At 41.1% G+C, this 26,000-nt stretch overlaps 1 protein-coding gene across 1 annotated transcript in view; it reads left to right on the top strand.

The window, feature by feature from the left end:
- Positions 1–15,901: 15,901 nt before the first annotated feature.
- The window catches only part of HSDL2 (hydroxysteroid dehydrogenase like 2), a 33,076-nt gene continuing 22,977 nt past the window's right edge, over positions 15,902–26,000 (top strand). Inside the window, exon 1 of the mRNA XM_083351449.1 lies at positions 15,902–16,135. Coding sequence (XP_083207575.1) covers positions 16,119–16,135 — 17 coding nt within the window. The 5' untranslated portion in view covers positions 15,902–16,118. The remainder of the gene's footprint in view (positions 16,136–26,000) is intronic.

Here is a 26,000-nt window from a genome sequence, read left to right as displayed (position 1 = left end):
CAAATAAAATTAGGCAGATCCATAGGTTACTATGTTACGATCACTGAAATATTATGATCTACTAAAATGTAACAGAATCTTAATTTTCACATTTATGATAAAATAATATAAATGTCTTAAATGTATATAAATGATAACATAATAAATAAAGGACACAATAAAACGATAAAATAACTAAAATGAGAGTCCAGTAGTGGAATATTTAAGGAGCTGACCTTGAAATCAGGAGACTGTGAGTTTTAGTCCTGCCTTGAGATGAAAAGCAGCCTGGTGACTGGTTGGGCCAGTTTTTCTTCCTCAGCCCAGCTCACCTTGGAGGGTGTTCTTGGTGGAGAAAACAGAAGGTGGAAGAAGTATTAGTATGTTCATTACCATGAGTTCTATATGAAAAAGGCAGGATAAAAATCTGGGGAAAAAAGCAGTCACCATTCTCAAGTTCAGTCAAGAGTTTAAATTTATGTACTGTGTTTTGATGGGCAAACTGACATTATGTATACAGTATGCAGTATGCAGTTTGATAATGTAGTCTAATACTTAGCAGTGAAATAGCTCTAATGAAAAGAAGGACTAGGGGTGACATGATAGCAGTGTCCCAATATTTGAGGGGTCACCACAAAGAAGAGGTCAAGAGGAGGTCAGCAATGGATGGAAACTAATCAAGGAGAGAAGCAATCTAGAACTAAGGAGAAACTTCCTGACAGAACAATTAACCAGTGGAATAACCTGCCTCCAGAAGCAGTGAATGCTCCAACACTGAAAGTTTTTAAGAAGAGACTGGACAGCCATTTGTCTGAAATGGTATAGGGTTTCCTGCCTGAGCAGTGGGTTGGACTAGATGACCCTCAAGGTCCCTTCCATTATCATCATCATCATCATCATCATTATTATTACTATTGCTATTATTATTACCTATTTTCCAAAGCACCAGAAGGCAAGACCAGCAACAATGGATGGAAACTAAAAAACAATGGAAGGAGAGAAACAACCAAGAACAATTAACCATTGGAACAGCTTGCCTTCAGAAGTTGTGGGTGCTCCATCACTGGAACTTTTAAGAAAAGACTGAACAGCCACTTATCTGAAATGGTATAGGGTCTGCTGTTCGAGCAGGGGGTTGGAATAGAAGACCTCCAAGGTCCCTTCCAACTCTATTATTCTGTTAAAATATTTTCATCTGAATGCTATATTGGCTGGAAATTCTAAAAGAACAATAGCAAGACATTTCAGCTGTTGCTTATATGCTTTGCAAACTATCCTGTCCTGGTTTATACAACACTGTTTTTTTTAATTTGCTCATGAGATTTTTTTTTTACACCATCATTCTAATAGCTGCCACCCATCCCCCAATTCAAAATTCTGATGGCTGCCACCTCCCCCCCCTAAAAAAAATGTGATTGCACTTTAAGCACTTGGCAACCAGCCCTCACTTATGGCCATTTGAGTATCCTGTGGTCACATGACCAAGATTTATGAGGCTGATTTATGACCAACCATGGTGATTCATTTAATTCATGTTGTAAATTGTAAATTGTAAAATGATAACCCACTTAACGACTGGCACATTTTACCATAATTCTGGTTGAAGTTGAGAACTTTGCAAACTATAATTTTATATATTGTGAGAACCTAACCAATGAAGGCATCGTGTTTGAAAGTCTGCTAAAAAGTCTTCCAAGTTTTGTACAAAAATGCTGTTTAATAAAAAGATTCAAAATGGATAAGTTGAGAAGATAAGTTGAGAAGTTTCCATGTTGTCATAGATCAAGGTTGTTAAACTGCCGGCCTGTGGGCTGGATGCGTCATCAAGGAAGCTGTGCCCACTTCATTGCCAGCAACGGCGAAAAGGCTCCAATACGTTGCGTGACGTCACGTGACATCGCGAGTTTGACATGTCTGTCATAGATAATACTGTCTATTTTTTGCTTGCTTTGTTTCCCTGAGATTGCTCTGCTTGTTTTTCAAATGCATGGGGAAGAGAATGCACAAGGATTTGCATAACCACATGTGAAAGAGCTATGCTAGGCTGAAAGAAATGATACAAAGACAAAAGAGTTTTTTGAATAATTTTTAAAAATATTCTTCTAACAATTTAGTTGCAATTCTATACTTGCTTTGGTTTTGGGTCAAACAGTAAACATTAATTGATTGGTTGATTGATTGATCATGCTTGCATTTTTCATATTTGAATATTACTCCAATAAAAAATTACTCCTGGCTCTAGGTCAGACATGTCAAACTTGCAACGTCACATGACGTCGCATAAGATATCGGGACAGTTTTGCCATTGCTGACAATGGGGTGGGCATGGTTTCTGGATGACGTGTCTGGCCCATGGGCCAGGAGCTTGACACCCCTGCTCTAGGTATTCTTGGGTGGGGGAGTGAATAAAGGGACAAGTGATGTGATAATGGTCTTGTGATGTCACCAATGTGCACTGTCACTTTTATACCATTTTGGCTAGATGCTCAGTCTATCCTCCTGACATTTACACAGACTTTTGGAATGGATTCACACACTGAACTCAGTTGTAACATTGTTTATGAGAATCTAGGCATTGCCATTTACAATGCATACTGTAGTTTATGCTATGTTATGAATCCATTCTTGGGATTGTGCCAAAAAAATATCACAATTAAACCTAGATTAATGTGTGTAAATGATCTGCCTGTGAAAAAGCAGCACAGATGATGGATTAAGAATCCTGTGAAATCTGTAGGATTCTTGAATCGACCATGAATAGAACCGTTGCAAGGTCCAACAATTATTGAGATGGCAGGAAACCTCATATGTGAAAATATTTCAAATGCATGTTAGTGTTGAGAGTCAAACTGTATTCACATAACTTTTTGTCCTTTCCCCCATGAAGATAACCTTACTGAATGTGAATATGGGGGCCATGCATTTCTGAAATAAGAGGAGAAATTAAATGAATATGGAAATTCTTAGTCATCAATGTCATGGTTGTTCCAAAGGTGCTTTTTCAAAAGGCAACTGGACTTTCTTTGTTTTTCCTTGAAGATGTTTCGCTTCTCAGCCAAGTAGCTTCTTTGGAACTGAACTGAAGAAGCTACTTGGATGAGAAGCAAAACGTCGTCAAGGAAAAACAAAGAAAGCCCAGCTGCCTTTTGAAAAGAACACTTTGAAAGAAGAAAGACTGTACAAGAGAATCCCATGGGCACTTAATTGCAGGTAGATGTCTGCCTAAGATCAAGAAAACAGAAGGAGATAGGAGCTTCAGCCTGAAACTGTTTTAGTTGTTGAAGCTGCCAGTTCTGTTTGTTTTGATAAGAGATGCCTAAGCTTTTATGTAAGAAAGGAAGATTGGGGCCTTGAATTTCTTCCATCCCATAAATATATTAGCATAGAATGGTTCCCACAAGATTGCTTAGTTTTCAGTATGGCCAGCCTCTTTTGGGTTCTAAAAATCTGAATCGTGTTTTCTTTAGTTTTCTTTTTAAATTGCAGCCATGCTTTAGTACTTAGAATATTTGCTGGAAGTTATTTTTTTATACCAATGGGCAATAAATGTTCAACAAAGCAATCATAACTGTGGTTCACCCATCATGCTAAACCAGGATTTGTTTTAAATAATGGTTTGTTAAACCATCAATACATGAGCCAAAGTAGGCTTGATTATAAGCCATGTACATAGTTATAGCAATAGGTATAAATATATGGCAATCATTTTTAAATTGTTTCTGATTTGCACCTGTGGAATGGGAAAGAATATAAAGCAAGGCATAAATTGATGTACACAGACAAACCAGGTATTCTTTTAAATCTAATCAGACAGGGTTTTAGCATCATCAGATGAGCAACATTCTTAATCTTTTTACACTATGGCACATAAAGGACATTCTGAACAACAAACACACTCAAACGAAGGACGTAGCTATGCATGCAGTTATCTACTTTCTTCTTCCCATGTTTAAAAGCATAAACAAAGCTGCTGACATCTTACTAAATAAAACACGGAAGCAGAGGTGAGTAATATTGCTTGACCAAAAATTGTTTATGCTTTTTCAAATGGGATCAGTTCAACAATAACAGTACTGTAGTGTAAAGGGAAACATAACACATTTTAGAGATTAAAAACATTAATGCTTAAACTAGTAATCGGGGAATACAACACCAGTCTTTGAATGGAATATCAGGGGTGCACTGCAAAAGCAAGCAGATTTTAAAAATAGGGAAAATAAGGTAGATATTTTTTTTGGTCAAACAACTGCATATGACTATATGACTATATATATTTGTGTATATATATATATATATATCCCAGGGCTGCAAATTAGGAGGTAATAATAATAATAACCCTAATAAAAATATTTAGACAAAAAAGTTCAAATATAGTCATATATATAGTCATATATATATATGACTATATATATGACTATATTTGAACTTTTTTGTCTAAATATTTTTATTAGGGTTATTATTATTATTACCTCCTAATTTGCAGCCCTGGGATACTTTGGCTGTTTCCCATCCAACCATAAACCATGGGCAACATTTTGTTAGCTTTTTCAGATCAATAAAAAGTGAGTGGGGAATACAAAATCAATAACATTACTGTATTATAAATTAATTAGACTGTTAAATATTGACATACCCAATTTCTTACCATATTCACACTCGGCATTGGTTATCACACTGTTTGCCAAAAGCAGATAAATAAAAACTGGTAATGAAAGCATACTCTATCAGAACAAAATGAGGATTGTGTAGATATAGAAACAAAATTAAGCACACTGTGGAAGGTGAATTTGATTTATTTCATTTTATACTTATGAATATTTGTAAATACATGGCTTGCACTTTGCATCTTTTCTGTTACAATATTTATGTGAATATTCTGTAGTTGTTGTTGCACATATGTCCTTACAACCCAACTTTATACATATTAAAAGAGGTTTTTTTTTACAAAGATAAGATAAAATAAAACAGGGAATTAGAAAACAAACATTTGCTTTCTTTACCTGGAACAGGATGGTCTGGAAAAGGACCTAAGCTGGTAGAACTATCTAGCTAATTATCTGTGTCCATTATCAGGCTGTAAGTTACAAATCAGAGCTTCAAAATTATTAGTACATAGGATTAAACTGCTGTGATGGACTATAGCATAATCTCCCTTTAGAAGTTTCCTCAAGAATGTGTAAATCTACATTTGTATTTCCTAATCTAAAACCTTTGATGTCATTATGAGCATTCCATGAAAACTCACAGTAGCAAGAGGCGGAGAAGTAATTGGTAGCGTTTTGTTCTTGCTCTTTTGGAGGCCCCTTCTAGTAAAAAAACCCCAGGGTTTTGACACTAGCATACCAGAAAAAGAAATATACCTCATCTCTGTATCTTTAAAAATATCTCCCTTAGAAGTTTAGCAAATAGACCTCAGATTTTTTTTAAAAAAATAGGGCACATATGTTTCTTATTAAGGCTAAATTTAAAAACTGACTTAAAATGTGGAGAATATTTCTATATTTGGTATATAAAAAGAAGTTGTCAATGCTCTCCAGCAAAGAAGCCAGATTAACTGTTATGTCCTTTTGGTATTTACTATATAGCTGCAGCTATAAGAAAGTACTTACTGTGTAACAGGCTATTGGGAAATATGTCCCATGAATTCAGTGGAGTTTTTCCGTCAGATAACTAAGCTGAGAGATCCTAACTAAGTTGGGAATAGTCAAAGAGAGAAGAGCTGAGAAATAATTACCCATGGATGAAGTAGATAGGCAAATAGATCAAATTTGCACACAGTCCTGATATTTCAGAATGCAAACAAGATAATACTGTCATTATTCAGAGAGAAGCAGGGAATTTATTTTTTTTATAAATAAATGTATTTATTCCTTCATTATAATTTTCAACTCAGCAGTTTCACTGGGGAGTTTGCTCCTTTAGGTATCTGTATTTAAAGAGCAGAGGGAAACTGATAAATGCATTTTTGTATAGCCCACTCAGAACCAAAGTAATTCAAGAGTTTAAAATGCAAAATATTTTTGCATTTTTGCAAATTATGTTTGATGATTAATAGTTATGCATATGTACAATTATACGTATTTTATACTGGCTTCAGTGGTCTAAAAAATGCTGACTGAAGTCCAGGTTTTTGGAAGATTCACCCAACTAACATTTGGGAAAAATTAGATGGGAAAAGCCAGGTACTTTTCTCTCCAGAACAAAGCAATATGAAAGAGAGCATTTCAAGAACAAATATACTATTGGAAGTAGAAGAAATTATTAAGGTTTATCGCACATTCAGCCAGTTGTTCAGACTCAATTTGGCATTTCTGTCCACGTATTGAGTCCTCTGAATGGACCTGGGATAGGCAGCTGCTGCCTTTTACAATTGACTGATGGCTACTTTGTCAAAGTAAATGGTTTTCAAGTGATACTCCAATTGTTTTGGGATTGCATCTAAGGTGCCTATTACTATTGGTACTATCCTCGCTTTCTACTGGAAAAGTGGTGGGATGGAGGGTTTGTTGTCACTGTGTGTTGGGGGGAGAGAGCACAGGGGGAGGCTCAGCTAATCTCAATGTACACATGTTGTACTTTGACAATAAAGGTTTATTAGTAGTAGTAGTAGTAGTAGTACCAATAGTAATAGGACGCAATCCCAAAACATCTGAAGCATCATTTGATCTAGTTCTATTTCTATTTTCAGTCCAGGTCACTGGACAGCCACTGGTCTGGAATGGCACAGAGTCTTCTGCTTGAGCAGAGGGTTGGACTAAAACAGGGATTGCCAACCTTTTCGGCTTTGCGGACCAGCAGGGGGGGGGAAGGGGTGATGGTTCAGTGTGCACGGCAGGGCAGGCAAGCCCATGCGCATGCAGTTCCATTTGTGCGAGCAGCGGGCATGTGCACCCACCATTAGCACTGAGCACACATGCAAATGGATGACATGTGCTCACCCACTGCTATGTGAGTGGGGATGCATGCGCTTGTGCACGCTCTCACCTGCCACTTCTGTGGACCGGTTCTGAAAGGCTCAAGACCCGGTAGTGGGCTGCAGCCCGAGGGTTGGGGACCCCTGGACTAGAAGACTTCCAAGGTCCCTTCCAACTCTTGTTATTCTGCTGTCTCCAGATACTGCCATAGCCACTATTGCAGACTTTTTTGTCTTTCTTATTGACAGTTGTTCCAACATATTATTTATAAGAAAACACCATTATATTTTCCCCAGTGGGTGCAAAACGTTTTTAGCATGGGGCAGAGAGGACTTTAATTTCTGCAGTGCAAGAGAATAAACATAGAGCCAATACAACATTGTTTAGCTTTATAGCCCTGCACATGAGAATATTTGGCTGTCCCTTGTCAGATGCCTCTGATTTACATTAGGTATGCTAATCTGCTAAAATATGACAAGTATATGCAATATGTGTGCTTGCAATGGAGGATATTGTTAAAGCTGTAAATTGCAATGCTAATTTAAGAGTTTTCTTCATTAAGCTGACACAGAGCAGCTGGTCTAGAATATTTAAATGAAGCATTGAAAGAAAGAAATTCTGAGTTCCTGCTGTACAGAATTATAGTATTTAACCAAAAACAAAAAAGCACCCCTAACCCCAAATTATCTGTACAAATGGTCAATTTCCAACTGTTTTAATCATTTACAATTAACTATGAGAGGGTAGGCTAATGTGACATGTTGCATTAAATAAATAATTTATGCAAGGTGTATATCTCTCAGATACGAGTACTTGTCACTTTTAAAAATGCATGTTGTCAGCCTCACATTTGGTATGGAAGAATTGGTATGAAAGAATTAGCATGCAAACAAGTGAGCAAGCAATAGAGACTGCTTCCTTTTAGCCCTCTATGCTTCTTTTGCAACTTATTCAATTTATCTCATAAAAAGTATAGGAGTCACTAGAGATTTGCAAAACTCTTGAGTTGTTTTTCTGATCATGGTATGGTTTATAATGAGATAAAGTGCAAGTAATATAATAATTTGATTTTAAAGTTGACCCAGCACAAACTGAAGATGTTTTTCATCACTAATGCCATGATTTGCAGAAGAAAATAATACGTAAGCATTCAAAAGCAGTATTTTCCAGCTATTAGACAAAACCATGTGTCCATTAAACATTTATTCACTAAATCTATTTCAAAATTTATTAAGATGAAAACTGTCTAGTTTTATTGTCTTGTTTTCCAGCTCCCAAGGAGTCTACAGGTCTAAGTTAGCAATCAGATTACATATTGTAAAACAAAACCTGTGCATTATTTGTTTCTTCATTCATGAAGCCTCTGTGTGAGGTAAATATATTTCAGCACCTCATACATTAAAGCCTACATTAAATGTCTGCAATCTACATGACTTCCATTCTTCGACTTCATACAAATGAAAATTTAATAATTTGAAAGCCACCTCTTTCTATTCCCCCATACTTGAGACCAGGAAAACTCAAAAGCTTATTCTGTATTTTATGAACCAATGAGCCAAATAAAGAGATTTTTCTATATGGATTCCTAATATTTAAATCCATCTGCAAAACATTTTCCCATTTGACCATCAATTTGCCTGTTGCAGCCTTGGAAAAATACCGTAGTTAAAATGCTACATTTAGCTTGATTCTATTTTCTTTTAATGTGGATCATTTGCTTTATTCAAAAAATTTCCTCTGAAGGAACAATATATAAAGGTAGTCCTCGACCTCTGCCCACAATTGAGTCCAAAATTTTGTTGAGAGATTTGTTAAGTGAGCTTTGCCCCGTTTTGTGACCTTTCTTGCCGCAGTTGTTAAGTGAATCTGGCTTCCCCACTGACTTTGCCTATCAGAAAGTGATCACATGACCCCTGGATGCTGCAACTGTCATAAATATTTATTTATTTATTTATTTAATTTATATACCGCCCTTCTCCCGGAGGACTCAGGGCGGTGAACAGGGCAATACATAAAAACTAGATACAAAGGTTAAAAATTATTAAAACGTGATTAAACAATGCCCATAATAAATTAATACAGATTAAAAATTGAAGTCCATTTATAAAAATCCCACCCCGTCCCATCAGGCCAGGCCAGCTTGTTTAAAGAGATGGGTTTTAAGATCGCGCCGGAAGGAGCGGAGATCGGGCGCCATCCGGAGCTCGACTGGAAGATGGTTCCATAAATCCGGTGCACCCACAGAGAAAGCCCTCCCCCTGGGGGCCACCATTCGGCATTCTTTGACCGGTGGCACCCTGAGGAGGCCCTCTCTGTGGGAGCGTACTGGGCGGAGGGAAGTTGACGCCGGCTGCAGGTGCTCCCCAAGGTATTCCGGACCCATGCCATGAAGGGCTTTGTAGGTCATTACTAACACCTTGAACCTCACTCGGAAGACAACTGGTAGCCAATGCAGCTTGCGGAGCAAAGGTGTGACATGGGAGTATCAGGAAACTCCCAATACAACTCTCGCGGCTGCATTCTGTACCAGTTGGAGCCTCCGAGTGGTCTTCAAGGGTAGCCCCATGCAGAGAGCGTTGCAGTAATCAAGACGAGAGGTCACGAGCGCATGAGTGACCGTACGTAAGGCATCCCAGTCTAGATAGGGCCGCAACTGGCGCACCAGGCGAACCTGGGCGAAGGCCCCCCTAGTCACAGCTACTATATGGTCTTCTAGGGAGAGCTGTGAATCTAGGAGGACTCCCAAGTTGCGAGCCCTATCTGCAGGAGGTAATAACTCACCCCCCATAGTGAGGGGTGGGATATCCTGAATATCCCGAGATGCCGGTACGCACAGCCACTCAGTCTTGTCAGGGTTGAGTTGAAGCCTGTTCTTCCCCATCCAGACCCGGATATGAAATATGAACAAGCTAGTCAGATATATGGTAGAACCCTGATAAACATTCAGTTCTATTAAGAAGAATTTGAAGGGCGTGCCTGTACAATTATTTACAATTCTTTAATAAAACATCCTCTGCTAGGGTTTACTATGCTATGCACTGGTCTATAGATTATTCTTTATGCTACATGTATGGAAAGCCTGTGGGCATCCTAATGCTGCTGTACACTACTCCAAATACTATTGTTCCCAAGCAAGAATGGGCAATAGAGGAACCCATTATATATAGTAGCAGAACAGTGAAAGTAATAGTCCCTTGCTGACATTTATCAATGATTAAGAAGTCCATGTCTTTTACCTTATTTTTATACATTTTAAATTCATTTTCAAAAATCTTCATTAGAGGATCAGCAATTTCCTTCTATTTCTTATTACCTGAACTAAATTTAAAAGTTCCCTACATCCCTAATGCCTTCCAGTAACAAAGATATGCAGTAAGATGAATATAGATTAGGAACTGATGGAAAGCTCAGCATTTTTCTACTAACTAGACTGATTCAGGCCCTACGCCCTTTTGCAAATTGGCTTGAGCTGCCACAATTCCTTCAGCTGCGTTTCTCCTTCATTCTTCTGTATAATCCAATCCACAGGCCATAATCTTCCTGAGGGGAAAAAATAACTTGCAATTGTTAATTTTAATATTGTAATGTAACTCTAAAAGGGATATGTATATTTTTATCTTCTGAGATAGTTATGGTTTACATTAATACTTTTGGAACATGCCCATTTCACTAAAAAAATTGAAAAATCGAATGTTTACTTTAGGTGTCTTGAATAGGGCATCTGTGCTTTTGCCACCAAAGGGTCAAACGTGATTGACTGAAATTTATATTTCTTCATTTTTTTTCTTTAAAAAACAAATAAACAAATCAAAACAATGCCCAAGAAGTCAAACAGTCTAAACTGAATTAAATAAAATGAAAAATAAAAGAAGTTAATAACGAATCATTTTAAAACAGTCTTAAGATTCCTGAAGCTGCAAGTGTTTCAAACCAAAGCAAAAGGTTGTTTAGAGTTTCAGTTTTCTGCTGAGGGAATACTAATCCTTAGCCAAATCATCGCGTTACTATCCTGTCAGCAAACCTAGAGCCTTAGAATTTCTCATTTCACAATTCGAAATTCCTATGAAAACCCTTACCTTCCTATTAAGCTCTGTTCCTCTTTTCTATAAACTGGAACCCAACAACCACTCTTTCAGTAGTGTGGTGGTCTTCCTCCTCTTGAATTGCACTCCATAACAGCAAACTGTTATGCCAACAGTGGTTTTGTCCATGTATTTATTTAAACTGAGAGATGAACAAGATTTTAGAAAGTGAGCCACACCTGTTCCGTTTTCTTAAATGATCCCGTTCTCAGAGCCCAATGTCTGTCTATGGAGATTCTCAGTCATCCAGGTCATAGTTATCCCAAAGATGCTTTTCCACGAGGCAGCTGGACTTTTTTTTTTCTTTGAAAACGTTTCGCTTCTTGGATGAGAAGCGAAACGTCTTCAAAGAAAAACAAGGAAGTCCAGTTGCCTCATGGAAAAGCATCTTTGGGATCTCAGAGCCCAAGTTATGTTATTTGCAATATGTGATACTATTAAACTGAAAACTTGTATAGTTTGTTCATGAAAAAGCACTTAGCTTTTCAAAATACAAATGCCAATAACTATTCTCATATAAAGAGCATAACATTTGTCTTTACTTTATGACTTAGTAAAGGCCTAGAATTTCAGTTAAGACAAAATACAACTATGAAAGTAACCCCTTTTTGCAAACAACCATTGACTCTCATCTCAAAACCTGCTGTTTTGTGAGTGTTTTATTTTTAAATACTGTATATTTCTATAACAGTAACAATTGTATGTTCCTCTGTTTGTGTGCATGTGTATGTATTCCTTGCACCACCATTTTCTTTTTGTGTTTCTTTTTTTAAGATTGTAAGGTAGGAAAATTTTTGCTTTTTACTGATCTATAAACTGTTCTGTGAACCATTCTGGCCATATAAGCAACATATACATTTAAAATAAATACCTTTCAAACCAATTTCAATTACTGGAGTACAAAGAAAATCTGGATCTATTTTTTAAAATTAGAATTGAATAATTATCTCTGATGAAAGTCGTCCCCAATCTGATGCATATGCCCTAAATGTTTACTGTTAAATATTATTTTACTTATTCATGTATTATCAGATTTATAAATTCATAAATTGCCTCACCCCAAAGGTCTCCTGTTCAAGTAGGAGGTTGGATCGTTATAAGAACTCCAAGGTCCCTCCCAACTCTATTATTCTATGTTCTAAAGGGTTAGATATTGTAAATGAGGTTACAATACAAATGCAATAGAATACAAAATAAACAAAAGCAGTATCACAGTATTGTAGATCTTAACTTTAGCTGTTTACTCTCCAAAGGCTTTCCAGAACAGCTTGGCCTTAACTATTATCTGTAAAGCCATAAAGAGGGGAGGTGATTGTTGCCTTGAAGCATAAGGGAGCAGTCAAGAATACCTGACTGTATGCCCTTCTCATTTAATCTTCCTGAGATACCTCTTAATAGGAGGGGACTTTCAGCTGCTCCCTAATCACCCAGGATGGAGGGGCAAAATATCCTTGGGACAGGCAAAGATGCTATATTATCTATCTAGAGATAAAAGAATAACTAAGATATCCAGAAGCTGGGCCATATAAGACTTTCAAGATGTTGCTAAATATATTTGCTTTTGTTGTATTCTGATAACTTTAGCAGATATCTCTAAGGTTATTGATAGTGATGCAACCAGGATTCTACTGGGACATTTTCTCCTTTCAACAGCAATAGCACTTAGACTTATATACCAGTCCATAGTGCTTTACAGCAGTTTCTGAGCTGTTTGCCATGTCACCACATTGTCCCAGTAGTCTGGGTCCTCATTTTATCGACCTCGTCAAGATCGAACTCCAGACTGTGGGCAGAGTTACCCTGAAATACTGCATTCTGACCACTATGCCACCAGGGCTCTAATAACCATTGCCAAATATTCCACTCCCAGCTCTGAGGGTGACTAACTGATCTGCTAATTATTCATTAGGATTTTGTTACATTTAGGATATTTTGAGGTGTCCTAAAAATCTAACATGGCTACAAATTTTAAACAAGCCTTGGGTGACAAACAACAAGGCATCTCGGAGTTGCAGTTAGGGGTACATGCAATATAAACAGAGTTCCCAAATTGCATAATTGTGCAACAACATCAGAACTACCCAATCAGATTGCTATGCCTCAGTTAATATTTCCCTACTGGATGCTGAAGAGGTAAAGCAAAGCTAGAAGGAAAGATCAATAATCTTGCCTCTATGATCAGAATACCCACAAATAAGGATAATATAAGGGACGTGGTGGCTTAGTGGGTTAGGACGCTGAGCTTGTCAATCAGAAAGTCGGCAGTTTGGCGGGTCAAATCCTGAGTGCCGCGTAGCAGAGTGAGCACCTGTTACTTGTCCCAGCTTCTGCCAACCTAGCAGTTCGAAAGCACGTAAAAATGCAAGTAGAAAAATAGGGACCACTCCGGTGGGAAGGTAACAGCATTCCGTGTGCCTTTGGCGTCTAGTCATGCCGGCCACATGACCACGGAGATGTCCTCGGACAAGCGCTGGCTCTTCGGCTTTGAAACAGGGATGAGCACCGGCCCCTAGAGTCGGAAACGACTAGCACGCATGTGCGGGGGAACCTTTACCTTTACCTTAAGGATAATATGATCCAGGAGACAGGAAAGCAGTTGATGATGCAGACATAGTTTTGCACACACAGAAGTGTGTAGTGCTTAACTCAATACTGGAGAACAGGTTTTAATCTCCTTCCTTTATCTCTTCTTTCTCCTTGTGCGTTAATTTGCAAGCCTGATAGCTGAGTCCTCTCTTTTTGTTAATGATATAAAAGCTTCAGAATATGTCTGAGAAGGGGAATAAAATTATAATCATTAAGTTGATGAAAATATTATTTGGAAATGTATATGATATGCCAATTGCAGATGTTTTAAATAACATTGTGTACAAAAGAACAAAATCAAGAAAAAAGTGTTATTATATTGTGAGCATATATTGTGGTTTCTCCCTAGTAAATTTGAAAGTCAAGGGGCCCCATCATCATATCCTTCAGCAAATCATTTCTTGCCAAGTAGAATGTTGTGGTTAAGATATTGGACTAGAATGTGGGTCTTCTTCAGCCATGGAAACTTAGTGGAAAGGTGACTTTGGGCCATCAACGTTGTGAGAACAAAACAAAGCAATGATTTACTAAATAAGCCACCCCTTGCATACCATGGAAAAGCCTAAATCAGGGCTTTTCAACCAGTGGTATGGGTACCACCTGTGGTACATTGGCACCTGGCAGTTGGTACGCGACCATCCTAGAAAAGTGGTACCGGGGGAGGGGAATGAGCTGAACCGGTGGTAGCACCGCACAAGCCTGAGCGAGAGATGGCTGGAGCTACAGGGCTGTCAGGGCTCAGCGGAACCGCCAGGATCAGCGCCAGGCTCCAGCTGGAGCTCAGTGCTGATCCTGGCACGTCTTTTGAGGCCAGAAGTAGCGCCGATCAGCTAGAATGTTGCAGTATCTCCAGGGTTTTGTGATTTACATTCAGATGCTTGGCAACTGATTTATATTTATGACAGCCACAGTGTCCCAGGGTCATGTGAAGTGACCCAAACCTGCTGCAACCACCACCCAGCAGACGGGGGGGGGGGGAGGAATAAAAACCAAACACCTCACCCCCACTGCCAATCCTCAAGAGAAATGCTCACAACATTGAAAACCTCGAACAGGAGGAAGAGCGCCATCAGGTGGGCAGGCAGGTGTCTTGCTCGGCTGTGGCCTGGGGGGGACCTTTTTTCAGTGCCATTGTAACTTCAGTCACTAAGCGAAGTGTTATTTTTTTTTTTTGATTATCAAGTTTTTGACACCTTGCTAGGCGACTGGTTGTACTCAGATGTTGCCATATCCTAAAAGTGGTACAATGGGTGAAAAGGTTGAAAAGCCCCGGCCTAAATCATGAATTATAAAGTCCAATAGCTAGGATTGCAACCTTAAGCCAAAACTTGAAAAGGTGATTCCTCCCAGTTTAGCTACTAAGTACAGGGGTAGGCAACCTCGGCTCTTTTATGACTCATGGACTTCAACTCCCAGAATTCCCGAGTCAGCATGCTCAAGAATTCTGGGAGTTGAAGTCCATGAGTCATAAAAGAGCCGAGGTTGCCTACCCCTGTACTAGTAGGTTTTACCTATTATTGTGATAGGGTTGTGTTGTTGTTTTGTTTTTTTTACTAGGAACAAGGTAATCGTTTTGCCCTTTCACCTTTTTCTTGCAAATGGGAGGCCAAGTCCTACCCTTGGCAAATCCAATAAGGAGTTTAGGTCTCCCCCATCCGCCATAAGACGCGTTGCCTTTTAAGAAGAAAGTCACTGAAGGACAGGCGAGGTCAAATTCTTTCGCTTCACAACAAGCGTCTTTAATGATGATGAATACTTTAATGATAACTTTATTGTCACTTTGAATGTAACACCAACCGACATACATCCAAATGAAATTTCGTTGCATACAGCTCTCACAAGATACAAAATATCTTGCCGAGATCCTCTCTGGGTGAAAAAGAAAGAAAAAACAAACGACTGAAGATCTCTTAAGGCAGGGGGTCTTCAAACTTGGCCCTTTTAGGACTCATGGACTTCAACTCCCAGAATTCCTCAGCCAGGCATGCTGGCTGAGGAATTCTGGGAGCTGAAGTCCACGAGTCCTAAAAGGGCCAAGTCTGAAGACCCCTGTCTTAAGAAAAGCAAAGCGTAGGAAGACAGCCTTCCCGCCCATTCTTCGGCCGACCGCCTCCCAACCTAGCCGTGAGAACGAAAAGGCCCGGTTACCCTCCCCTCCTCCCTGAATGGCTTCCCCGAATCACGTGGCTCGGACGGGCTGAGCCTTGAGCGAGCGGTTGCTAAGGACGCGCGGGAGGAGGAGGAGGAGGAGGGGGAGGGGGGACTGAGCCAATGACGTCAGAGCGGGTTCCGGTGGGCGGGGTCAGAGAAAGCGAAGCCTGGTGAAGGGCGGGGCTCAGAGGAGGCTTCTCTTTCCCGCCTGGCAAAGCCAAAGGGGCGGGGCCCGAGGGAATCGATCTCGATTGTTGCGCCCTTTGCTCTCTAAGCAGTCTAGTTGAAGATTCCAAGCAAGCGCAGGAATCTGAGCGGCCTTGCGAGGCACCAAGGCGCTGTCCCGTCCCACCCGGGCCTGAAATCTGCCCGCCGGTCCCCGCTTTAACCTTCGTCGGACCTGGCCATGCTGCCCAACACGGGGTAAGGAGAGATCACGATCCAGGGGTCTTTCCTTTTCCTTCGGGGCTTCCGATCTCTGGGTGAAAGTGGCTTTCGAGGGGCTTGGGGATAAGGGTGACAATTGGCCAAGGTGACCTACTTCCGACAATCGCTGGGGTAGGCAACCTCGGCTCTTTTATGACTCATGGACTTCAACTCCCAGAATTCCCGAGCCAGCATGGCTGGCTCGGGAATTCTGGGAGTTGAAGTCCATGAGTCATAAAAGAGCCGAGATTGCCTACCCCTGGTCTAGACTAGAGAAACTTCTCACGCTGTCCTCAGAGCCCACGAGATACGTGACACTTCCCATTCCCATTATCGCGTAGGTAGGTAGATCCGTGAAAGCGGATGTGGTTTGTTTTAGAAGAGGGCCAAGATTTTTGGTTGTGATGCAATAGCCTACTATAACTCTGATCTGGAAACCGTTTACCAGGGTAGGGAACAAACTTTTCCACCCACCCCCACCCCAGAATGCAAAAAAAAAAAAAATCCAAATCGTGAAACTTGTATATTGTCCTGAGCTATTCAGAATCAAGCAAAAAAGGTCGGAGTGCTTGAATTCTGCGGCTAGGAAAGCTGCATGGATGTTAAGTCACAGCTGAGTTGGGTCAAGGCTGCATAAGACCTTTAGAACAGCGTTTCCCAACCTTAGGAACTTGAAGATGCGTGGACTTCAACTCCCAGAATTCCCCCGCCAGCTATGCTGGCTGGGGAATTCTGGGAGTTGAAGTCCACGCATCTTCAAGTTCCTAAGGTGGGGAAACACTGCTTTAGAATGATAAAATCTGTTCATTCCAAAACAGTACATCTTGGACTATTGGCTGGCTAGTTATGTTGGAAACCCGTTATGGTAGGATTGTAGAGGAACTTTTAGTCTGAGCTAAAACTACTGTTATATTCTAATGCGCACAAAGGTTTTTTGATTAAAAGAAAACAAATCACTTAAAAGGTTAAAATTGTTTGCATATACAGCAAACGGTTTAGTTAGTAAGCAAGCAAGCAAGCCCCCCCCCCCAACCATGGCTGATTTTCATGGATTGCTAGGCTGAATGTAGAATGTAGATCTGTAATTGCGTTCACCCAAATAATTTTCTTGGGCTCCACAAGGCATTTTAAAGGGTGGCTTTGTAAAACAAGTGTACAGGAAACAAAGCAGTTCTTGATATGTTAAAAGCCTTTCTAATTTCTGGAAAGCTCAGAGGGGGGATAGTTCAGAGTCTTTCCTCAGTTGTTTCCACAGGTGTGTACATACCCAGCTACTTTGTTTCATTAGTGATCTCAATAAACAAGGGGCTTTCAAAGCAGCCATGTTAAGACCTTTCTGGGATGCCTTCCTCAAACTTTTTCCATACCTTAATGATCTTTCTTCAGGACTTTTTACTCAGAGTGTGAAAGATGGCATGGATTGAGGAGGGTATACAGTTCTTGTGTCTTTCAGGGCTGAATGCCTGCATACATGTTCTATTAGTATGAAAATACAGCTTTGCTCTTGGGCTCTTTGCTCCTTGAAGAATGTCTTTAGTAAATTTGGGGAGGACTCTAAGATAAAATAGGCCAACCTTCATGAGCTAAGTGCTTATAAATTGTGAGGACATGTTGTGGGCATTCCACATTATATGGAGGTGCAGGGTTTCACAAATGGCCACTTATCAGAAAGCAGACAGATGAAGTTGTTCTCCCTCATATGAGTTCTAGTCTTTCAGATATGTTCTTTATTACCTCAGCTTACTTTCCTTTGGGGGAGCTGATAGACACGGTTCTAACAAAGTACTAAACTTGAGCCAACCACCTATGATGCCTCCTTAAGTAACACCAGCAGCCTGCAATTAGTGCAGGTTCGAGTCCCACCAGGCTCAAGGTTGACTCAGCCTTCCATCCTTCCGAGGTAGGTAAAATGAGGACCCAGATTGTTGGGGGCAATTAAGCTGACTTTGTAATAATGCCGCTTGGGGTGTGTGTGTGAAAGCCCTAGTAAGCAGGCATATACATAGAATGAAGGCTACTGCTAAACTTGTAAGCCGCCCTGAGTCTTCGGAGAAGGGCGGGATATAAATGGAATTAAAATAAAAATAAAAATAAATAAAGGCATTCTTCGGAGTAAAGATATGTAGGAGGGCATTTTGCTTAGCAGCATGCTAGCCTCTGTTCAGTTAAAAATAATAGTTTTCAAAGAATTAAAATCTGGTGTGGAATGAAGTTTCTTGAGCAGCAAGGAAGATGTTTATAAATACTTTGACATAGGACACCTCTAAAACAGAAGTACTGTAGGAGAACAGATTTTTTTTAAAAAAATACTAATATGGCAGACATCATGCTGGCACTTGCAAATTTTCTGGAGCACTTGTGAAATATTCAGTTAAAGGAAGATTAAGAAATCATCCTTCTGCTGTGAATGAAATATGTGAAAGGTAAAAGCAATCTCTGATTTCAGGGACTGTTTCTGTCTTTTTTTCTGTCTTGTAACCTATCTAAGCTATGATCTCTTAGATGTACATTGGAAAAGTACCAAGTAGAGTTAGTTCTTTATAATCAGGAGCAAAGCATTTTTCCCTTGGGAAATACGTTGCATGAGCAGCTGCCCTTGATGTATTTTCTCCTCCTACTCCTTGCTGTAATTAAACTCAATTCTAGGTATGAGTTTTCAGTATTTCTAAGCATTGTACAAAGTTCATTGTAGACTGGTTGAACACAAATTGGATCCAACTATTTCACCTCTCACAGTAATTATCTTAACAGTTTTCCTACAGTGCAGAGACTTGTCTGTCAAAGGGCTGCCATTAGTCTGGCCCCATGAGCTGTAGCCATCTTGTCACTTTCATCTGCCACTTTACACCTGGGTAGATCAGCATTGAGGTATTCCTGCCCTTGCTATTTGCAGAGCTGGCAATGATGCTGAATTGGAGATTTGGGTGTTTTCTCTGTTTTGTAACTGTTGTTGCTTAATATCGGTCAGCCTGTAACATGATTCCCTCATCCCCATCTAATCAAGGAAGAGAAAGAAGGCTGCCTTTGCTTGCATTTCTCAAACCTGGCTGGGCACGGAGGGAGAGGTTATTTTCTTGGAGATATCCCACTGGGTTTCATGTATGTGAACCCTGGGCTGGCAATATATCCATTGTTATCCACAAGATCCTGGTAGCTTCTAGGGCTGCTGCTCAACAGGTAGCTTGGTAGTGAGACCCTATTGTGAAGTGTTCAGCCACAGAGCTTAGAAGGCACGGTTGCTCATGTACCAGCCTTCCTATATGGCAACCTCTCTACCTGAGCTGCTAAGGTTTGTAATCAGGTAGAGGAGTTTCCCCAACTTATGGTTCTGGAGGACTTTAATCTGCTTGCTGTTCCTGGGTGCAGACCTGGAAGCCACTCAGGAGTTGATGGCAGCTGTGGACATGAGTCAGGCTATCTTTAGCCAGCTTCTGGCTAGGGAAGGGGTTTTTTTTGCAACACACGTAATGGGTCAACTCGCCACATCTAACTTGCCATGGAACAACTTGCCACAGCCAACTTGCAGAACAATTCAACAATTCCAATTAATTAAAATAATTTAAAATGATTTTAATTTTTGTCATTCACATTTCATTTTGTCCCTCCTTTGGCACCCTTTCTTTTACTGATTCCATTCCAACACTTCTTCGATATTAGTGTAACCAGGGCTTTTTTTGTTATAGAATGCTCAGAACGGAGTTCCGGCACCTTTTTTGGATGGAACCTTCTAGGGTAGGCAAGGCGAGTTGTATGACATGTGTGAGTTCCGGCACCTTTTTCTTTTACAAAAAAAGCACTGAGTGTAACTCTTGTTCCACGGGAAATTGTCCCATGGCCAGTTGGCCATAGTGAGCTGTCCCACTGAGAGTTGGCCGCGGTGAGTTGTCCTAGACCTGCCACACATTGGACTTGGTTTCTTTTTTTCTTGTAGTAGTGGCATTGTGATCTGGATTTGGAAGATAGCATTTATCCCTTGTGAAAATATTGTTTCCTTTTGGGCTTGGAGTTTTCTGAGATTGTACACCTCTGCCGAGACGCATACCTGTTTGATTTGTCCCTGCCAGAGATCCTACAGGGTTCCGGGGGAAGCTTGGGTTTATTCCTGGGACGATTGAGGCCTTACTCACCACTTGGGTTTTATTGCCCTTGAAGGATTCTGTACACATTCATGCTCACTGCAGGAAAACAAAACAGTCTTTCTTAGGCCACAAGGACACCTGTGGATAACTGGTCTGTGTGATCCTGATCAAAGTGATCCAATCATTCCTGGGCAGCGAAAGTTTTGGGGAAAACTTAGGGACCATCATAAGGATTATTCCAGGCATCTCTCAAATAAAATCACTTGAATTTGTTCAGAGTTGGACTGAATTGCCTGAAATGAGGCCTTGCCAGTCACCTGGCATGAGTCTGAACTGGTTGGTTCTGATGAAATGGACAGGGTACTGGTGAGCTTGACAACCTGTGTTTTAGATCCCTATCCTTTCTGCTTGTCTAAAGCCTCATGTAATGGACTGTAAAAATAGCCTTAAGGAACAAAAGGAAGAGTTGAAATAAGGAAAGTAATGATCAGATAAAAGAAATGTAACCCCAAAGCAGAAGTGTAATTTTGGGGGGAAAAACAACACCCTCACATTTGACCTTCCCTAGTTCAAGAGGCAGGGAAAGAGGAGATGGATTCAGAATTGGCTGTTTGGATAAAACATTGTAAAGAAAGAGAGAGGGGGCTTTCTTTAAATTTTAAAGAAGAACGTATTGCTTCTGAATTCATAGTGTGCTTTCATCAGGTCACACCGGTACCGGCATTACTTTCAGGTAGCGAGAGTATTGGTAAGAAAATGAGTTGGAGATAGTGCTTTTTTTTTGGTTGGTTTGTTTCTGCTTGGAATTTGTCATTTTTTTATTGTTCTTTTCAAGGTTTGGCTTGATATTTCTTACGAACTTTGCAGTAGCCAAGAACGAAATAGCTGTTTCCCTTTATTTTGCTCTGGAGCACTGAAATCGAACTTCCAGAAGCCACTATGACTATGGTTTTATGTGTTTTGGCTGTTTTTGCTTATATTTTGCTTTATCTGTTGATGTTTTTTAATTGTTGGGACCTGCCCAGAGTCATATACGTGAGACATACGATTGCGTAAGTTGACCCAATCAATAAGCATACGTTCTGGCAGTGACAGGTCCATCTGCTCCATCAAATAAACACTTTTAGTATATTACTGGTTTTTAAAATGTGTGTTTGTGTGTACCTTCAAGTCAGTCTTGACTCCTGGCAACTGGATGGATTACCTCCCTCTAGTTCTACAGTTCTCTATGGAGTCACATAGACTAGTCGGCATTTAGAGTTAATTTCCCACTTTAAAAAAAAAGTTTTAAAACTGTTTCTAACTTTTTTAAATAATGCATCGCTTGTATCAGCTGTTTTAATAAGGGAAATCAAATCCTTCCTTCTATTGGATCATTAGGGATATTGTTCCACTCATCAAAATTCGGGCAAACAACTTCTTTGGACATTTGATAATAATAATAATAATTTAAACAACACTTTTTTCTTATGTGTTTTATCATCAGCCCCAAGATAGATGCTTTTGTTGATGGATTGTGTTCTGCTAGGGACGCGGTGGCTCAGTGGGTTAGGACGCTGAGCTTGTCGATCTGAAGGTTGGCAGTTTGGCGGGTCGAATCCCGAATGCTGCGTAGCAGAGTGAGCGCCTGTTACTCGTCCCAGCTTCTGCCAACCTAGCAGTTCGAAAGCACATAAAAATGCAAGTAGAAAAACAGGGACCACTACGGTGGGAAGGTAACAGCGTTCCGTGCGCCTTTGGCGTCTAGTCATGCCGGCCACACGACCACAGAGACGTCCTCGGACAAGCGCTGGCTCTTCGGCTTTGAAACGGAGATGAGCACCGGCCCCTAGAGATGGAAACGACTAGCATGCATGTGCGGGGGAACCTTTGCCTTTACCTGTGTTCTGCTGAAATAAGTAATCCACTTCATTGAAGAAAGGGGGGGGTTATTGCAGAAGCAAATTCTGTATGTTATTTTCATTGATAATCTGTTGCTCTAGTCCAGGGGTCAGCAACCCGAAACAGCAAAAAAGCCACTCAGAACCGGTTCCGTCATACACACAAAAAAGTGGGAGCCGCAAAATGTGTGCGCGCATGTGGGCACGCACGCGCATGCGCAAAGCAAGCAAAAAATACACCACCCCCTACGCCCGCACCGCATCCTGAGCTGCACGCACCTGTCGCTGCCCAGTGCCGCCAGCTTACGGGGGGGGCAGAGACGGACTCACAGGCGACGGGCACTGGGTTGCGGCGGCGCCTTCAGCCCGGGCACCGCTGGAGCCACCCGAGCGCCCTCCCCCCTTCCGGGACCTCCAAACCTCTGCGTTTGATGAATGCAGCAACTCTTCAAATGTGGAGGCGGAGGTTTGGGGAGCTGCGGAGCTCTCTAAACTGCCGCCACCCCGTTTGCAGAGCTGCTGCATTCCTCTGCGTTTGAAAGAAACACGAACGAACGCAGCAGCTGTGCAGAGGACGGTAGCAGTTTGGAGAGTGCGTGCGCACCTCTCCAAACCGCCGCCGTCCCATTTGGAGACCTGCGTTCGTTCATGTTTGACGAGCGCGGCAGACCTCTGAACGGGATGCCAACGGGATGGTGGCATGCACCTCTCCAAACCGCCACCGTCCTGTTTGGAGACCTGCCGCGCTTGTCAAACATGGACGAACGCGGCAGCTGCGCAGATGGGACGGCGGTAGTTTGGAGAGTGTGCACGCACCTCTCCAAACCGCCGCCGTCCCGTTTGGAGACCTGCCGCGTTCGTTCATGTTTGACGAGCGTGGCAGACCTCCGAACGGGACGGCGGCGGTTTGGAGAGGTGTGCGTGCACTCTCCAAACCGCCGCCGCTCGTTGGGAGACGCTGCGCTCGCCAAACATGGACGAACGCGGCAGCTGTGCAAACGGGCCGCGGCAGCTTTCCCAACGAGCGGCGCCACTGCCTGTTCGGGTGGAGATGCGCGCGCACCTCTCCAAAGGTTTGGAGAGGTGCGCGCGCACCTCTCCAAAGGTTTGGAGAGGTGCGCACGCACCACTGCCCGTTCAAAGAGGTGTGCGCGCACCGGGAGACTGGGAGCCGCAGGAGACGGCTCAAAGAGCCGCATGCGGCTCCGGAGATGCGGGTTGCCGACCCGTGCTCTAGTCTACTATTTTTTAATGAAAGCCTATTTATGCCTATTCATTGGTGACAGAGGGTAAAGGTGTGATGTGGTGAGGGAGGGTATCTTATAGTTGCAGGTCTCTCATTTTTTTGGCAGCTTCGGGGTTTTTCTCACTTAAACAGTAAAGATGACATTGTACGTAGACAGTCATCTAAATCCCACATGCTTTCTCCTGACATAAAAGAAGTCAGTGTAACTGATCTGTACTGCTCTTTATTATCACTCATGGTGGGATGTCTTGAGCAAAATGAAATTATAAAATAAATATTTCTACTCTTATCTATCTTGTTTTATTTTATTGCAGTTTTATTGCAAATGCACTGAAGTAAAATTACTTATTAAGTCTTGTTAACGCGTCTCTAATGAGTCTTATTAAATAAAGAAACTGTTCAAATAGCTAAGAGAAACTCTTCTGAAATCTGTGGACATCAAAAATAAGCCTATATTTCTTTTAAAAAGTTATGTGGTAAAAATAGTTATTCTGGAAAATTCCTGTGTAATGCACACATGGTCGCTACAGTATTTTCAAAGGTGCGTAGTTTGTACATGCCGTTTCATGGAGTCAGTCAAGTTTTGCATTTCTTTGCATTCATAACTGCAGGTACAGGAGCTTTGACAAATTGTTCCCAGGCTAGAACTTATTTATAGTCCTCCAATAATTTTATCTTTTGTTTATGAGAGTTAATGGAGCACACTGAGATTACATTCCTTTTGAGCACTATGAATGCCTTCTGCGTACATTCTGTTTTAGTTTATGCTCATCTCTTCCTTCCATTAGGGACGCGGTGGCTCAGTGGGTTAGGACGCTGAGCTTGTCGATCAGAAGGTTGGCAGTTTGGCGGGTTGAATCCTAAGTGCCGCGTAACAGAGTGAGCGCCTGTTACTCGTCCCAGCTTCTGCCAACCTAGCAGTTCGAAAGCACATAAAAATGCAAGTAGAAAAATAGGGACCACTACAGTGGGAAGGTAACAGCATTCCGTGCGCCTTTGGCGTCTAGTCATGCCGGCCACATGACCATGGAGATGTCCTCGGACAAGCGCTGGCTCTTTGGCTTTGAAACGGAGATGAGCACCGGCCCCTAGAGTCGGAAACGACTAGCACGCATGTGCGGGGAAACCTTTACCTTTACCTTCCTTCCATTGAAAGGGACTACTTAGTTTTAGTTAAAGTTATAGAGTTAGGTTACTCTTAAGAACTTGTTCTCAGAGTTAGGGTTGTTCTTAATGATAGTTTCTTTGAGCTTTCCTCTTCAACACATAGCAATAGGAATAGCACTTAGACTTGTATACCGCTTCATGGTGCTTTACAGCCCTCTCTAAACACTTTGCAGAGTCAACATATTGCCCCCAGCAATCTGGGTCCTCATTTCATCAACCTCGGAAGGGTGGAAGGCTAAGTCAACCTTGTGCCTGTCAGGATCGAACTCCTGGCTGCGGGCAGAATTAGCTTGCAACACTGCGTTCTAACCACTGCACCACCAAGTCTCATGGTATCAAGTTGGTGTCAGCATTTAGTGACCACACAGTTATTCTTTATGATTTTATAGTAAACTATATTTTAACTTGCAGTATGTTAAATTGATCCTGATAGCGCTGGGATAGTCTTTATTTTTTTTAAGGAGTAAAATGATATTACCATCCATACTATAAAGCTGGCTCTAGGAGAAAGTTAACAGGAGCACAGGACTTAAAGGAAGAATGTTTTTGAATAAATGAAGTGTAAAGTTTGAAGAGAGCACAGCCCTAATATCTGCCTGATATCTGCTTGTCCAGAAGGTTTCAAGCATCCTAGTTTTTTTTTAAATCCCATTTATATCCCGCCCTTCTCCGAAGACTCAGGGCGGCTTACAATTTAAAGCTAGTTACCTTAATCAGAAGAAAGTTTGAGGGTTTCCCCCCAAAAAACAGTTATCTGTGAGCTACCTGTGCATCTGGGGTGGGAGGAGCAGAAATGAAGAATAGTTTGACATTTGGTGAAAATAGAAGATACTTTGTGTAAGTGCAAATGAGAAACAGATTCATAGGAAGATTAATTTTCAGTCCTGGATCTTTTTGGCATTTAGCTTCTAGCAGTGCATATGTATGCTCATGCTCATTATTCTTGATAGTGTTTCTAAGGCCACAAACAGTTCCTATGATTTCTTGGGTTTAGGATTGAAGCAAAGATCTCCTTAAGTCTAAGAAGTCGACCATATTCCATATTCCATACCAGATTCCATTTTTAATATTGCTAAGTAGGATTGGGAAAAGCCCTATGTAAAAAAACCTAGGAGAGCACAGGTCAGTCAAAGTAGACAGAGCTGAATTAGATGGTCCAGTGACAAGATTATAAGGTGAGCTCTAGTTGTGTTGGGGTAACTTTTTTAAAGGTATTGGGATGAGTTTGAATTGGTGATGTTCGTGGGGTGAAATTAATACACTGTCCTGAAAATACTCCAGAAGATAGGCTTAAGATACAGGAGGATCTGGACAGACTCGAACACTGGGCGCTATCTAACAAAATGAAATTCAGTTGTGAAAAAAGTAAGGTTCTACATTTAGGCAGGAAAAATCAAATGCACAGGTATAGTATAGGTGGTACCTTGCTCAATAGTAGTGACCATGAGAAGGATCTTGGAGTCCTAGTGGACGATCACTTAAATATGAGC

The sequence above is a fragment of the Vipera ursinii genome (genome assembly GCF_947247035.1).
Source record: "Vipera ursinii genome assembly, chromosome: 2".
In the NCBI taxonomy this organism is placed as follows: Eukaryota; Metazoa; Chordata; class Lepidosauria; order Squamata; family Viperidae; genus Vipera; species Vipera ursinii.
The sequence above is the reverse complement of the archived record's forward strand: the minus strand, read 5'-3'. Positions and strand labels throughout refer to the sequence as shown.